The sequence below is a fragment of the Prosopis cineraria genome, unplaced genomic scaffold, assembly GCF_029017545.1.
Source record: "Prosopis cineraria cultivar Desert tree isolate PC_DT_omini unplaced genomic scaffold, ASM2901754v1 PC7, whole genome shotgun sequence".
NCBI classification, from domain to species: domain Eukaryota; kingdom Viridiplantae; phylum Streptophyta; class Magnoliopsida; order Fabales; family Fabaceae; genus Prosopis; species Prosopis cineraria.
The window spans coordinates 12,159,392-12,171,997 of record NW_026555338.1 but is presented as its reverse complement, the minus strand read 5'-3'; the positions used below and the strand labels follow the sequence as shown (position 1 = coordinate 12,171,997).

Genomic DNA, 12,606 nt, shown 5'->3' with positions numbered 1-12,606 from the left:
TCATGGCTGCTTCTTTTCGTTGCGAACCTTGTTCATTCATAAGCTTTCTTTTGTTCAAGCTTGGTCACTGTTCAATGGTATCATTGGCTTGCTTGAAGGAAGACAGAATAGCTTGGATTTCTTGTTGCAAGAGGTATTGTAGCTTTAAGGCCATCATCAGAATAATGAGAGGACAAGATGTTGAGAGAATTCTCAAGGCAAAGTCTGCTTTCTTCGGAGTTAGCTATTTCATTCAAACTCATCTTTAACGAGGCTTCTAAGTTAGCAAGAGCATCATCATCTTCATGAGCAGCAATTTTAGATGCAGAAGGCAAGTGAACTTCCATGTCAGCACCTTCCTCCATTATCTTGAATAATTTCATTAGATCATCATCTTCAAGTTGTTTAGACACATAAGGCTTGCAAGTCTCTGCTTCAGTGACCTGAACTTCATCCTGGAGTGAATAAGAAGAAACAAGCATTATTTTTTACTAATACGATCCAGTAAGAAATATGATCTTTGTTTCCATGTTTCATATAGGACTCTAAGCAATAGGAGCAGCGTTTCATGTAAATGGTTAATCAACATAAACAATGCAATAAACTATAACATACTTGTGCAGTTTCAGTAATGTAAGTATCAAATAGGTCTGACTGTGAGCTCTCTGGCTCTATGTGAAGCTTCTCGGGAGTAGAAATTCAAGGGATCTAATAAGACCAGAAAATAGAAATTAATGTCAGCGAATGTCAGTAAAGTAGTGGAAAAACATGAATGGAGGGAAAATTGAAAGAGTAATTATTTATACTAATGATGAACTTGTTCCAGTAGCAGTTGATGAAATTGCCATTGCAATTTTATTTGATGTTTCTGTAACACTTGCTTCAATAATCTGCAAAGCACTGAATGACATTAGATTCATGTTTCTATGACAGTAAAGCATTAGAATATATTCTTTTGTAGATTGTTAATTAACCTTTTGTGAATCATCAGGATGCATATCAGATTCTGTTTTCGTAAGTGCTTGTTGATCCAATGTGATTTTCTTGCCCTTGCCCTCTTGGCAAACCAAATTATCCTAGATGTACATAGATTTGCAAAATCAAGTTGATCTTAAATGTTTTGACGGAACATATTCAAGGAAAATCCCGAAATGTATGCTCTTCGCGGATGATATAGTTCTTATAGCAGAGACAAGAGAAGAGGTTTATTGCAAACTTGAGTTATGGAGGAGGACATTGGAGTCGAAAGGTTATTGTCTGAGTAAAAGTAAGACGGAATATTTATATTGTAAATTTGGTAAAGGATTATTTGACAATAATTTGGAAGTGAAATTGGGAGATCAAATTATACCTCAAGTGGAAAAGTTTAGATATTTGGGAGCCATTATTCAAAATGATGGCGAAATCAGTGGAGATATTTCACATAGAATTCAAGCTGGATGGTTTAATTGGAGAAAAGCTAAAGGAGTTATTTGTGACCGTAAGGTGCCTAATAAACTTAAAGGAAAGTTTTATCGCACTCCTATCAGACTGGCAATGTTATATAGTAGTGAATGTTGGGCTCTAATGGGACAGCAAGAGCATAAAATTGGAGTAGCAGAGATGAGAATGTTACAATGGATGTGCGGACATACACGTAAAGATAAAATTCGAAATGAGCACGTACGCGAAAAGTGAGGGTGGCACCTATTGAGGAAAAAATGGTAGAAAATCGGTTGAGATGGTTTGGGCATGTACAAAGAAGACCAAGGGAGGCACCAGTGAGAAGAGTGGAATATATAACTTTGAGTCCGATTAAGAGAGGTAGAGGAAGGTCTAAGAGAACACTCTTGGAAGTTATTGAACGCGATCTCTTAATTAATAATATTCCTAAAAGCTTGATAAATGATAGAGCACAATGGCATCTTATAATCCATATAGCCGACCCCACCTAGTGGGATAAAGTTTCGTTGTTGTTGTACATAGATTTGCAAAAAGCACCATAAAGTTGTATCATTGAGCAAAAATTCAACCTGTATAATGAAGGACTATATTCTTACATGTGGATATTCTTTGTCTGGAGGAACAACAAATGCTGTTGGCGATGACTTGCTTGATTCTGGAATCATGATTTGATTTGGTTTGATAGCTTCATCTGATTTAGAACCTTCATGAGCATTTGCTGGCTTCGCTGTTTCCTTTGTTTTTGGTTCATAGCACAAAAGAGTAAATTAGCTTGCAGTCAATTCTAGTGCCATTTCTTCAGCAACAATTTTCCTTACTAGCTAATTAAATTTCACAAGATATAACCAAGTGAAGGTGTTTGCTGGGGATTTGCTCTTAAAATATTTGAATCAGATGATGGAGTTATCATCACTGGTATACCAGAAATATGAACTTGTTTACAATATGTCAATGCAGAGAGAAAGTTTTTGTTGTTCTTGCAAGTCTATTTCATATTAGGAGAGTGTAAAGTAAGATAACTTTAGAATGCAAGTGTTTTCAAGCTGTGTTATAGTCTAAAATCAGTCACTCAAAATAATGCAATAAAGTATAAACTTACTTGAGAAGATGCTGTATTGGAGGAAGAATCTGATGACTTTGATTGTGAATCTTGAGAAAGCAAATGACGTTCTCTTTCACTCTACATGAACATGTATGAATATTCAAAAGAGGCTGAATAAATTTAATTCATTAATGTTGTAGTGTAAAAGATGATAATATTACTTGTGGAGATTCAATTTGTGAAGGACCAGCAAATGGTGCTGGTTTGTTAGTTTGTTCTGAATCATTGATTTCATTACTTGCCTCTGCTGTTTCCTTAATCTGCAACATAATAGACCACAAAGAAATAAAAAATTTGGAAGGAAATAAGAGGGATATAGATTATAGAGAAGCAAAACACACGTACGTACGTTTAACAGATCTGGTGAGATGTTGCTCTGTTCCGCTCTTGATCGGTCTCTCCCTTGAACTCTTTTTGATGCTTCCATTTCCCTCTAAACAATAACACCAGAGATATAAAGAAATGAAAGAATTGAGGTCATTAATAAATATGGTAAATGTTAGAAGAGAAAAAGGAAAAAGTTGTGAATTTACTGAATTATTAACTTTTAACTCTCATTGATCTCATGCTTTAATTGGCGAGCTTTTCTTTGTTATATTTTAGCTAAATTTGGTGTAAGAATGATCGATTGTTGTCTCCCTGTGCTCTCTCTCTTCATTTGATGGACCCATTTTATTTTGGTACTTACCTCCACAGCATGGTCAATAAAATCATATTCACCCAACTTGCCCTCGTTAATCTCGGAATTTTCCAGCCAATCATAATATCCTAACCAAGCAAAACAATTCAAAATGTTATCATGAGAAAAATCATAGCAAGTGTAAATAATTAATTAATCTTTTGGATGCTTACTATCAACCAGCATATTATCAGCTGAAGTTAAAGAGATATTGGGGCAGGCTTTTACTTGACGCGACGCCACTGTCTGAAAATCAATTCCAGGGCAGATTTTATGAAGGTTTGGTAGATTTATAAACATTATTATAAATAATTTTGGAAACACTTCCTGGATGGCCAACTCCCTTGTTGAGCCCTGCTTCCATCCAAATACTTGTTTAAGCTGTGGGGCATAATTTATCACCAATATCAAGAGCTGTGGAAACCTACCACTTGTGGAGACAGAGAATAGCCATTTCAAACTCTTGCACTTTTCCACAATAATCCTACGTAGATTTGGGAAATAACATTCTTGCTCATGTGGATGGTATTCTCTTTACCATCATCATCCTCAATGATGCGCTCTAGCTCTTCACAATCAAATACATCTAGGTGTCTCAAATATGGTAGGCTTCTCGAGATAGATGCAGGAAAGATAAATTTCAATTGTTTGCATCCATTGATTGTTAGCTGGAAAAGATTTTGAAAGCTCAGATAGTTCTTTGGCCCCACACATATGTTCCTTAAGTTATGCAGGTGCTTCAAACTCAGGGTTTCCAAACTTGAATTTACAGGACTTGCAATTTCGAGTCTTTCAAGATCATAAATTGTTTCCATGTCCATCTCTGAGAAAGCGAGATGTTTCAAATCGTACAAGTGCATCCCGATTATCATCTGTGTCGTAATATATTCGATTAGCATCAATCGATCATACACTAACTAGTAGAAAAACAGTTGATTGGTAAGAGGATTAGGTAATTACCTTTTTTCTTGAGAGTTTTTCTTGTTCTTTATGCTCACCGACTGATAAATCTATAAAAGAATTTATATGGAGTTGTGGACATGTTGATTCAAAAGAGATATCATTTAGGGAGGGTGCTGTCACATAATAGTTTTCAGGGCACATACTGACCATATTCAGTACTCCTTGAAGACATAGTTTGGTCAGAGCTGGGAGATGAATCTCAACATCATGACCGTGGTAATCAAGTGAATGATCATCATCACCATAAGATTTTCCAAACACATATTCCAACTTACGAGCCCCAATGATACTCACAGATTGCAAATGCACAGGTTCATAGAACAAGAAGCTGGAAATATAGATTCCAGCTTGTCACAATTTATGAAAACAGAGTGTAAGTTGGGGAAGATAGACTTGGCATTCAAATGATCATGACCACAATTCCCCTCATCAATTACTATATGCTTCAGTGCATCACACCATAGAACATTCAATATTTGCAAAGATTTCAATGATGAGGCAATGGATATAGTAAACAATGACGTTAACTCGGTAATTTCTATGATGTTCATCTCTCTTAAATTGAATGGGTATAGTGGTAGAGTAAAAATTCCTGGAGCTGTATTCCCAACATATTTTTCCTTCTTCAACACCTGCATTCCACATAAATATGTCATTTCATCACCTTCAATAAATTAATAAAATTGTATAGGTTAAGTTGTAAATCTTTTTTTTTTTTTGTCTTCTTATAAGAGTTGCAGGTCCAAAAGAAAATGGACGAGAAAGTGTAAGGGAGAAAGCGTTGTCGTTTCAATTTAAAAAAAAAAAAACTGATTAAAGAACTTTTGTCCTCCCTTCACATCTAATTTAATCTTTGCTATGTCTTAGCTACTATATTGCTTGCAAATTATTAAGAATTTGAATTTCTAATATCCTAAATTCTTCTCAATCAATTAAAAGAAACAATGAAGCAAAATTTAATTTTTTTCAAAAAATATGTTCGAAAAGGCTCGTGTCAGTACCATGAGGAAAAGTGATTCGTAAATGTCCTGCACCCTGTGGCACGTATATGGACAAATTTTGGTTATTTGATTGATATATATATATATATATATATATATAATGCTTTCCTTTTTGCACAAAATAAATGATTTATTTCATAGACATCAACCATGAGATTATTGAATGAAATTGTATAGATTGAAACATGATCAAACAAAAAATTAAATACCATATTAATATGTTTGATATAAATTATTCAACAAAACATATTCAGACGATTTATTCAAGATCATGAAGCTTTCTTAATAGAGTGACTTAGATGAAGGGTCAAAAGGTGATGTTAGTTCATACCGTTCTCACAAATGTAAACATTCATCAACCGATGTCCCAAATCTTTATTACAATACTACTTACTGAATTCATTTTTAATAAATTTAAAAGATGCATGTATCATATCATTTTTTTTTTTTTTCGTTTGTCCCCTTGAAAGGATCGCAACACCATAAGAGGATGTGATAATATGAGGGATGAGACATTTTAATTTATTTTAATTTTTAAAAAATTATAACCAAAGAATTTTTTGTTCTCATTTCTCATCTAACTTAAATTTTACTACATTTCAAATACTATATTAAAAATTATTAACAAATTGAAACTTGTAAGTTTGATATGAAAAAATAACTTGTAAATGTCCTGCCCCAAGCTACACATAATAGACAAAGTAACTAGAACATCTTATTTGTGAGGTAGAAAATCAATTAATTAATTCTTAATGCAAAGAAAAGCAACATTAATAAAAAGTGAGAGGGAGGAATAGGTATTTGTACCTGGGAAGTAGTGGTACCTGACTTAATTGCTTGGGATGACATAGATGGATCATTTGCATCTGTAGTGCTTGATTTTGGCAGAAAACAACAAAAAGGACCCCAAGAGACATTGTGACACGGACTCTTATCTTTTACTTTTGACACATCACTTGTATTTGCTGTTGAGTTTTTTGGGAGACAACATTCTGGATATATGCCCGCAAATGCTGGAACATCCTTAATAGACATTACTTTCAATGAACAAAGTATGGTTTCATTTTGCATTTGATGTAACCCTTTCTCTCCTGGATATTGCCCAAATATGCATTTTATCTGGCGACACCCCCAAATCTCCACACTTTCTAGTGAAGGAAGATCTTCACACAAACAAATTGGCAATATGAATTCCAATTTTTTACACCCTGTAACATAGAGGAGTTTCAATTTGGGAAATAATGATTCATGACTACTCTTTGGATTAGGATCTTTATCATCCACTTTTTCCTTTATCGATGATCCCTTGCTGCTTATTATGTAATTCAGCTGAAAACATTCACTGATCTTTAATGTTTCTAGTTGCTTTAGAGTTTGAGCAGTGGAAGGATGAAAAAGACATGTTATTGAACATCTCATTATTTTTATAGACTTAAGGTTACCCAGTTCTAGCCCGCCCTTAAATAATGTGCCTTCCAACTGTAGACAATACTTTAACTTCAACTTCTCTAGTTGCTTGAGAAAGCGAGTAGGATAGCAACCACGACATATTTCTGTTATATCCACATCAACAAGTTGCAATTCAACTAACTTGGAGAAGATAATCGCACCAAATATAAGTTGAAGATTCTCAGCATGGATCAAACACTTAATCTCATGCCAAGAATTCAAAGAAAGCTTCACTAGCTCTTTCATAGCTCCATCTTCAATTGAAACAATGCCAGGAATAAGATTATCCCGACCAAACTCAATATCTCCTTTCAATTCTAGAATCTCTGCTCTTGTTGCTAATGACTTAATCATTTCTTTGGAGAATATCTTTTGTAGCTTGGCTGGCTTAAAGCTTTTTTTGATTGAAATATCCAATTGAGGAGAACAAAAATCAGAGAAGTCACCACCATTTATATTATATCTTTGATATCCTGGAAGGAATGTAATTTGAGAAACCTCTTCATTCTTGAGCATATGATCCTCATTCAAAACATAATGCAATTCTTCTAATTGTGAGCATCTAGCAATCACTTTAAATGGATTATTCCTTTCAATCGAGCAATGTACCAAGCCTAAATGTCTCAATGTTTTAAGCTCACTAACTCCATTAGGTAGTTCAATTATTAAACAATTAACCAATTCCAGAGTCTCAAGCATTTGTAAGTTTTTGAGCACAGATATATCACCTAATTCCCAATTGGTAAGGGACAGGGTTTTGATATTTTCTAGTGACTGAATTGATTTTGGCAATGACAAAGCTAAAGTTCTCCCAAATTCAATCTTAGAAAACAAAAGCAACACCTTAAGACTCTTCATACCTGTGAAGAATTTGCTTGGAACTTCCAAAGAACCAATTTCATTGATCCATATTAAGAGAACCTCAAGTTTACTCCCATCAAAACAATTGGAGAAGTCATTTATGATCCAAGTTGAATATTTCATATTCTCCTTCAATTTTTGCTTAGGATCCATGATTACTTGAACCTCTTCATTTGCCATCTCTAAGGTTACTTCACGAACTACATCATGCATCTTTACACATTCTTCACCAGCCTTGAACAATAAAGAAGAATTTAAGAGTTTGTCTTTAATCACAGGCACTTGACTTCTTGCTCTATTATATTTGTCAACTTCTCCGAAGAGCCCTAAGCCTATAGTAATTTTGCTTAACAGTTCTACAGGTATTTTATAAGATTTTGGGAATACAGAACACAACAGGAAGATAACTTGGGCTTCTTTGTCTTTTAGATAAGTATAGCTAAACTTGAAAGAATTATAAAACCTCATCTCATCTTCATCAACAATCTCATGCCTTGATGGTTTGGTACTTCTTAGTGATGTCAAAGCATCGTGCCATTCTTTTGCTGGACAATCTCTAAAGATTCTTGCCACTGCTACAACTATAATTGGTAATGTTCCACACTCATTTAGAATATCCAGTGCCACTTTCTTCAAATCGTAAGGATAACTTTGACCAATTTTAATAGCATGAAAAAGGAAAAGATACAACGCATCATTCTCAGGTGATAAGGCATCTAGTTCAATACTCTTTTGGCAACTCATTTTGAAACAAATGTTTTGTGAACGTGTAGTTAGTAAAATAGTACAGGAACCTGTGCGATGGAAGCCAGGCCAAATCCCTATGTTCTTAAGATTGATTAGTTCTTCCCAAACATTATCAAGAATTATGAGTACCTTTCCAGCATTTGCAATCTCAGTCCATATTTGTTGTGCATGTGTTAATCTCTCCTCTTCCTTTAACTTCAAGTCCAATTGCTTTGCAATATCGTCTCGTATATGTTTTTCATCAACAGGGGCAGATGTGGTAACGAAGATGACTTTACCAAAGGGTTTTGATTCAACTTGTTGCCCAGCTTCGATCACCATTGTGGTTTTCCCTATTCCTTGTACCCCATGCAATCCAATCGTATGATTATCTTTGCCTTTAAGTTCCTCCAAAAGCTGTTCAAATTTCTCCCTTCTACTCTTAAAATGCAGAAACTGATGATCTCGTGAAAAATATGCCACGCCTGTAGTTCTTATTTTGGCTTCTATTTCATCTGACAGCCTTTCTTTTCTCTCTTCAACGTCTTCATCAGCATGACTCTTTTGACAACACAAATACTCAAGTTCCTTCATTCCTAAATCTACCAATCTTTTGGCACATGTTGCAATGTTAGCCCCACACTTCGGCATCTAACATACATAAGAGATTACAGTTACAAAAATATATAACTAGACCAAGATACCTAGATTACATAGCTAATCTAAGCTAAGATTTCTTAAACATGCAAGAGAGATCGTCTATAATGTTGCGGATCAACTATCTTGAAGAACATGCTCTGAATGAATTAGGCATACTATCTAAGACCAAGATGCCTAGCTAGATATATAAACACTCTTGCTGTAAAGTAAGATTTCCATGACAGGCAAGACAGATCATGTATAGAGTTATCTCACATTTTATAATCCTACGATTTATAACTTGAATCTCCTTAGGAATCGGAATGCCAAGGTTTAATGGACCATCAAAACATCCTTATTCATTCCCATTTCCTTGGCCTAAGGTATATACCACTGGCCAAATGGATCCATAATTCTCACACATCCACTTGATAATTTGCAGTTTGATCAACTAATTGAAGATGCTTTGCATGGATTAGCTAGGCTTATTAGAGGCTCTAGCTTCAGCTTGACTAAAAAAAAAAAAAGGCTTGATTATAGGCTCATACTTGAAGCCTCTATATATTACAGGCTCACACTTATTTGGTCAAAACCTGACCTGGCATGTTCTTCATCCCTAACTCGATATATGAAAGTTTTGTAACTTTAGGGAAATATGTAGCTATCTTGTGGGGATCTCATTTAATTTTGGGCATTAGGAAGCTTTTGCTTCAGAAGTGAGATATTTTTATAAAGCCTGTGAGATGTGAAGTCTTTGTGCGTGCTCATTCCATGGCTAGTGCCTTTGTTAGTCTATGGATATTCATAATGAAGGGGTCATCAAAGGTCTGTCCACTAATATAATAAGAAATGAAATTTGTGACAGAAATAAAAAAAATATTCCGTGACAAATTTTATATTTTGTTACCATGAGATGGTATATTTTGTTTGGTGGATATCTTTATAAGGTTCTTTAGAAAACTATATACTAACCCTACAACTTATATATATATATATATATATAGGACAAAACTTGCTCTAATGATAATGTACTAGTAATTTTGGCTATGTTTCAAATCATTCAAATTTGATATTTAATTTCCACCTAATTTTTGACTCTAATATGGTCTTCATTAGACTGTGTTTCCAATCATTGGATGAACCCAAAATATTTGAAGGAAAATATTTTTTAATGATGAAACATAAAAAATTATGACTACTACTAATTAAAAGAATATTAATAGATCTAGAGTTAGAAATATTATATTTTGTCTAACAATATATATGTAAAAAGTTTTATCAATTTTTTTTTAAAAAACACAACTATTTTCAAAGATCATGAAAAGACAAATGATGTAAAGAACATAATTTGAGAGACAAAATGTTTGAAGAAGGGGAAAGAGGGGAAGAGAAAATTATATAATATATATATATATATATATAATCAGATTCTAATTGGCAATTAAAAAAGGAAAATTATAAGATAAAAAAAATTAGATGAAATGTAAAGGAAATTGGGAGACTGGAAAAGCAAAATAAAATAATTAAAGGAAAAATGTAATTTTTGATCCTTGAATTTAGACTTAAAACAACTCTATTCTTATGATTTCTACTTATCTCATACTTCCTCCGTTCAAAAATCTAAGGTATTTTTAATTATATCTCACTCCTCAATAAAGTAGTTACCTACTTTCAAATTAACCTTATCTTTTCATATTTTTTTCTATTAAACATTTTATAATAAATATAAAATCACTATCAATAGAGGTACTTTTGGAAAAAAGCAATGATTTCACCTCAAAAGACTAAAAATGTCTTATATTTTTTAACATCCAACTTCTCAAAAAATACCTTACATTTTTAAATGAAGGGACTAATATTTATAAAAGTGGAGGTGGAATAAGCTAAAGCCTAAAAGTTTAGAAACTGAATCTATAATTGAGAGGAAACTTAGGAATAAATATTATATTTTTTTCATAATTAAAAAGCTAGAAGATAAAAAACACATAAATTTAATACACATCCACTCTTATTATTTAGGGTAAAAGTAGGCTATGAAAGATTTCAATGAATAAATGAACACCATGATTAAAAATATGTATACTAACTTGGATTCAAGCAACATTAATTAGAATCTTCAGTATTCAAGCTTCGCGTGATTGGAGCAGCCAAGATCTGGGAAATAAAAAAAGTGAAAGTTTAAGATATTAGCTACATGAATATGTAAAACTGAAGATGAAAGTAAGGAGATTAAAATATACTAAGCACATTGAAAAATGCTTTAATGAATTGAACCTAGCTACATCAATAACAAAGAAGCTCATCTTGTGCGAATATGTAATCAAAAGTGTCATGAAATACAAATACTTGCCTTTTTTAAACAAGAACAACAACGAAGGACTGTCAATTAACAGAAAGAAAAATGAAAGAAAAAATCCCTGTGATTGGAAAGGACAATGAGCAGCGAGAAAAATCAAAAAAAGACTTTAAATACAAGATGGAAATAAAGCGTACAAATTGGTTTGCAGAAGCAGCTGAAATTGTAATAAATGGATGTGAGTTATCTCAGAATTTCGAATTGAGGCATAGAACTAGCACTCTGCAACTTTCTAGTGTATGTGCGTGTTGATTGGAATCTGTTGATAACTTGATGTATGGTTTAATTTTAATGAGAGTTGAAATGAAAGGAAGGTACATATTATGTACTTTCAAGACACCAATTGACATTTGTTATAATATATGTTACTTCATATATGGTTTAATGGATGCTTGGCTTTTGAAACATTGAAGTAAGGCATTATCCTCCAAGAAACAAGTTTACTTTTGTTGAGAATTACTTGATGCCTTTAACTTTGCTTTGCTAGATTGAACCTTTTTGTTGCGTAGTATAAGGCCTCGTGTAGATTTATTAAGAATTTGTTAAGTTTATTCAGATTAATTCTTCCTTGTTAGTTGAAAACAATTTAAAAATTGTTGGCTGATAAAGGGGGGGAAAAAACGAAGCAATCCCTGTAGTGATTTTGTCCTTCGTTCTTCTCTTTCTCCATTTTATTTTAATTTTTAGTTGAGAGTTATGAGACAGAGATTCACACAAGTTTTAGCATTACAATCTCATGCTTCCTATATAAAAATGGCGGCAAAATGTGAACACAATGATACTGGACAAGAATCATATCAAACAATAAAAATGGTCGCGTATGTGAGCTTAGTGTCACAAATGATATCTTCGTGGCCGTGTAAAGACCAAGATAATGAACGATCCGCTGGTTAGCCTCGCACAATATGGGTAAAGGGAGCGACATTGACATTTGGGTGTGTTCTGCTTCAGTCTTCGGGCTGAGTGCACAACTGGTCGGGGGCTAGTGCCGCCTCCCTGATGAGCCCATGGCAGGGTGAAACCAGTAGGATTCGTATGTGGTAAGGCTTGTCTCGGGGATTATGGGGTCCTCGGGACGCCGCACTGGCGCCGTGTGCTGTGCCAGACTCTTAGCCCGTGACAGAGTGGTATCAGAGCAGGACGTACTTTACTGCCGTGTGCCTGTGGAGTCCCACGTTGGGACTAGTTGATCTCGGCACCGCTCCAGTAGGCTTGCGAAGTGCAGGTAGGTCCAAAAGTGGGGACTCGGGCAGGAAGGTTGGCTGTGGTCGACTCCACTCCTGTTGGCTCGCGGGTGTGAGTGGGTCCGAAGAGTGCAAGACTCGGGTGGCTATTCAGCAGTAAGCTGATGTGTTTGTGGCAGTACTATATGTGCGATCTTTGGGCAGAGTCTTTCTCCCCTAGCACG

The 12,606-nt window shown here is 34.3% G+C and overlaps 3 protein-coding genes across 4 annotated transcripts; all 3 read right to left on the bottom strand.

Annotated features, from left to right (window-relative positions):
- Window positions 1–189: 189 nt before the first annotated feature.
- On the bottom strand, window positions 190–3,565 carry LOC129315042 (uncharacterized). Of its 2 annotated transcripts, XM_054958550.1 has the most exons (10): window positions 3,377–3,565; window positions 3,213–3,292; window positions 2,874–2,957; window positions 2,686–2,784; window positions 2,522–2,602; window positions 2,019–2,156; window positions 954–1,055; window positions 786–869; window positions 595–687; window positions 190–434 (listed from the first exon to the last, which is right to left on the bottom strand). In XM_054958550.1, exons 1-9 carry the CDS (start codon window positions 3,501–3,503, stop codon window positions 679–681), a joined length of 804 nt encoding a protein of 267 aa, XP_054814525.1. In that variant the 5' UTR covers window positions 3,504–3,565; the 3' UTR covers window positions 190–434; window positions 595–678. The 2 variants fall into 2 exon arrangements, with proteins under 2 accessions (XP_054814525.1, XP_054814526.1); XM_054958551.1 differs by lacking the exon at window positions 954–1,055.
- Window positions 3,566–3,881: 316 nt separating this feature from the next.
- On the bottom strand, window positions 3,882–6,364 carry LOC129315250 (uncharacterized). The gene is made up of 3 exons (XM_054958833.1): window positions 5,975–6,364; window positions 4,164–4,798; window positions 3,882–4,075 (listed from the first exon to the last, which is right to left on the bottom strand). The coding sequence occupies exons 1-2, from the start codon at window positions 6,236–6,238 to the stop codon at window positions 4,457–4,459; spliced, it is 606 nt and encodes a 201-aa protein (XP_054814808.1). The 5' UTR covers window positions 6,239–6,364; the 3' UTR covers window positions 3,882–4,075; window positions 4,164–4,456.
- Window positions 6,365–6,443: 79 nt separating this feature from the next.
- On the bottom strand, window positions 6,444–8,221 carry LOC129316482 (probable disease resistance protein At4g27220). Its single transcript, XM_054960906.1, has 2 exons — window positions 6,610–8,221; window positions 6,444–6,496 (listed from the first exon to the last, which is right to left on the bottom strand). Exons 1-2 carry the CDS (start codon window positions 8,219–8,221, stop codon window positions 6,444–6,446), a joined length of 1,665 nt encoding a protein of 554 aa, XP_054816881.1.
- Between the last annotated feature and the right edge of the window lie 4,385 nt (window positions 8,222–12,606).

Excerpts from the sequence above, each read along its gene's own strand:
- LOC129315042 (XM_054958550.1), bottom strand. The coding sequence starts at position 3,503 with ATGTTTATAAATCTACCAAACCTTCATAAAATCTGCCCTGGAATTGAT. Across the intron at positions 3,293-3,376 it reads TGATAATATGCTGGTTGATA|GATATTATGATTGGCTGGAA; the intron begins GTAAGCATCCAA and ends TTGCTTGGTTAG. Across the intron at positions 1,056-2,018 it reads CAGACAAAGAATATCCACAT|GATAATTTGGTTTGCCAAGA; the intron begins GTAAGAATATAG and ends ATGTACATCTAG.
- LOC129315250 (XM_054958833.1), bottom strand. The coding sequence starts at position 6,238 with ATGCAAAATGAAACCATACTTTGTTCATTGAAAGTAATGTCTATTAAG. Across the intron at positions 4,799-5,974 it reads CAGGTACCACTACTTCCCAG|GTGTTGAAGAAGGAAAAATA; the intron begins GTACAAATACCT and ends TGTGGAATGCAG.
- LOC129316482 (XM_054960906.1), bottom strand. The coding sequence starts at position 8,221 with ATGAGTTGCCAAAAGAGTATTGAACTAGATGCCTTATCACCTGAGAAT. Across the intron at positions 6,497-6,609 it reads TAAGGGCGGGCTAGAACTGG|CTGAATTACATAATAAGCAG; the intron begins GTAACCTTAAGT and ends GAATGTTTTCAG.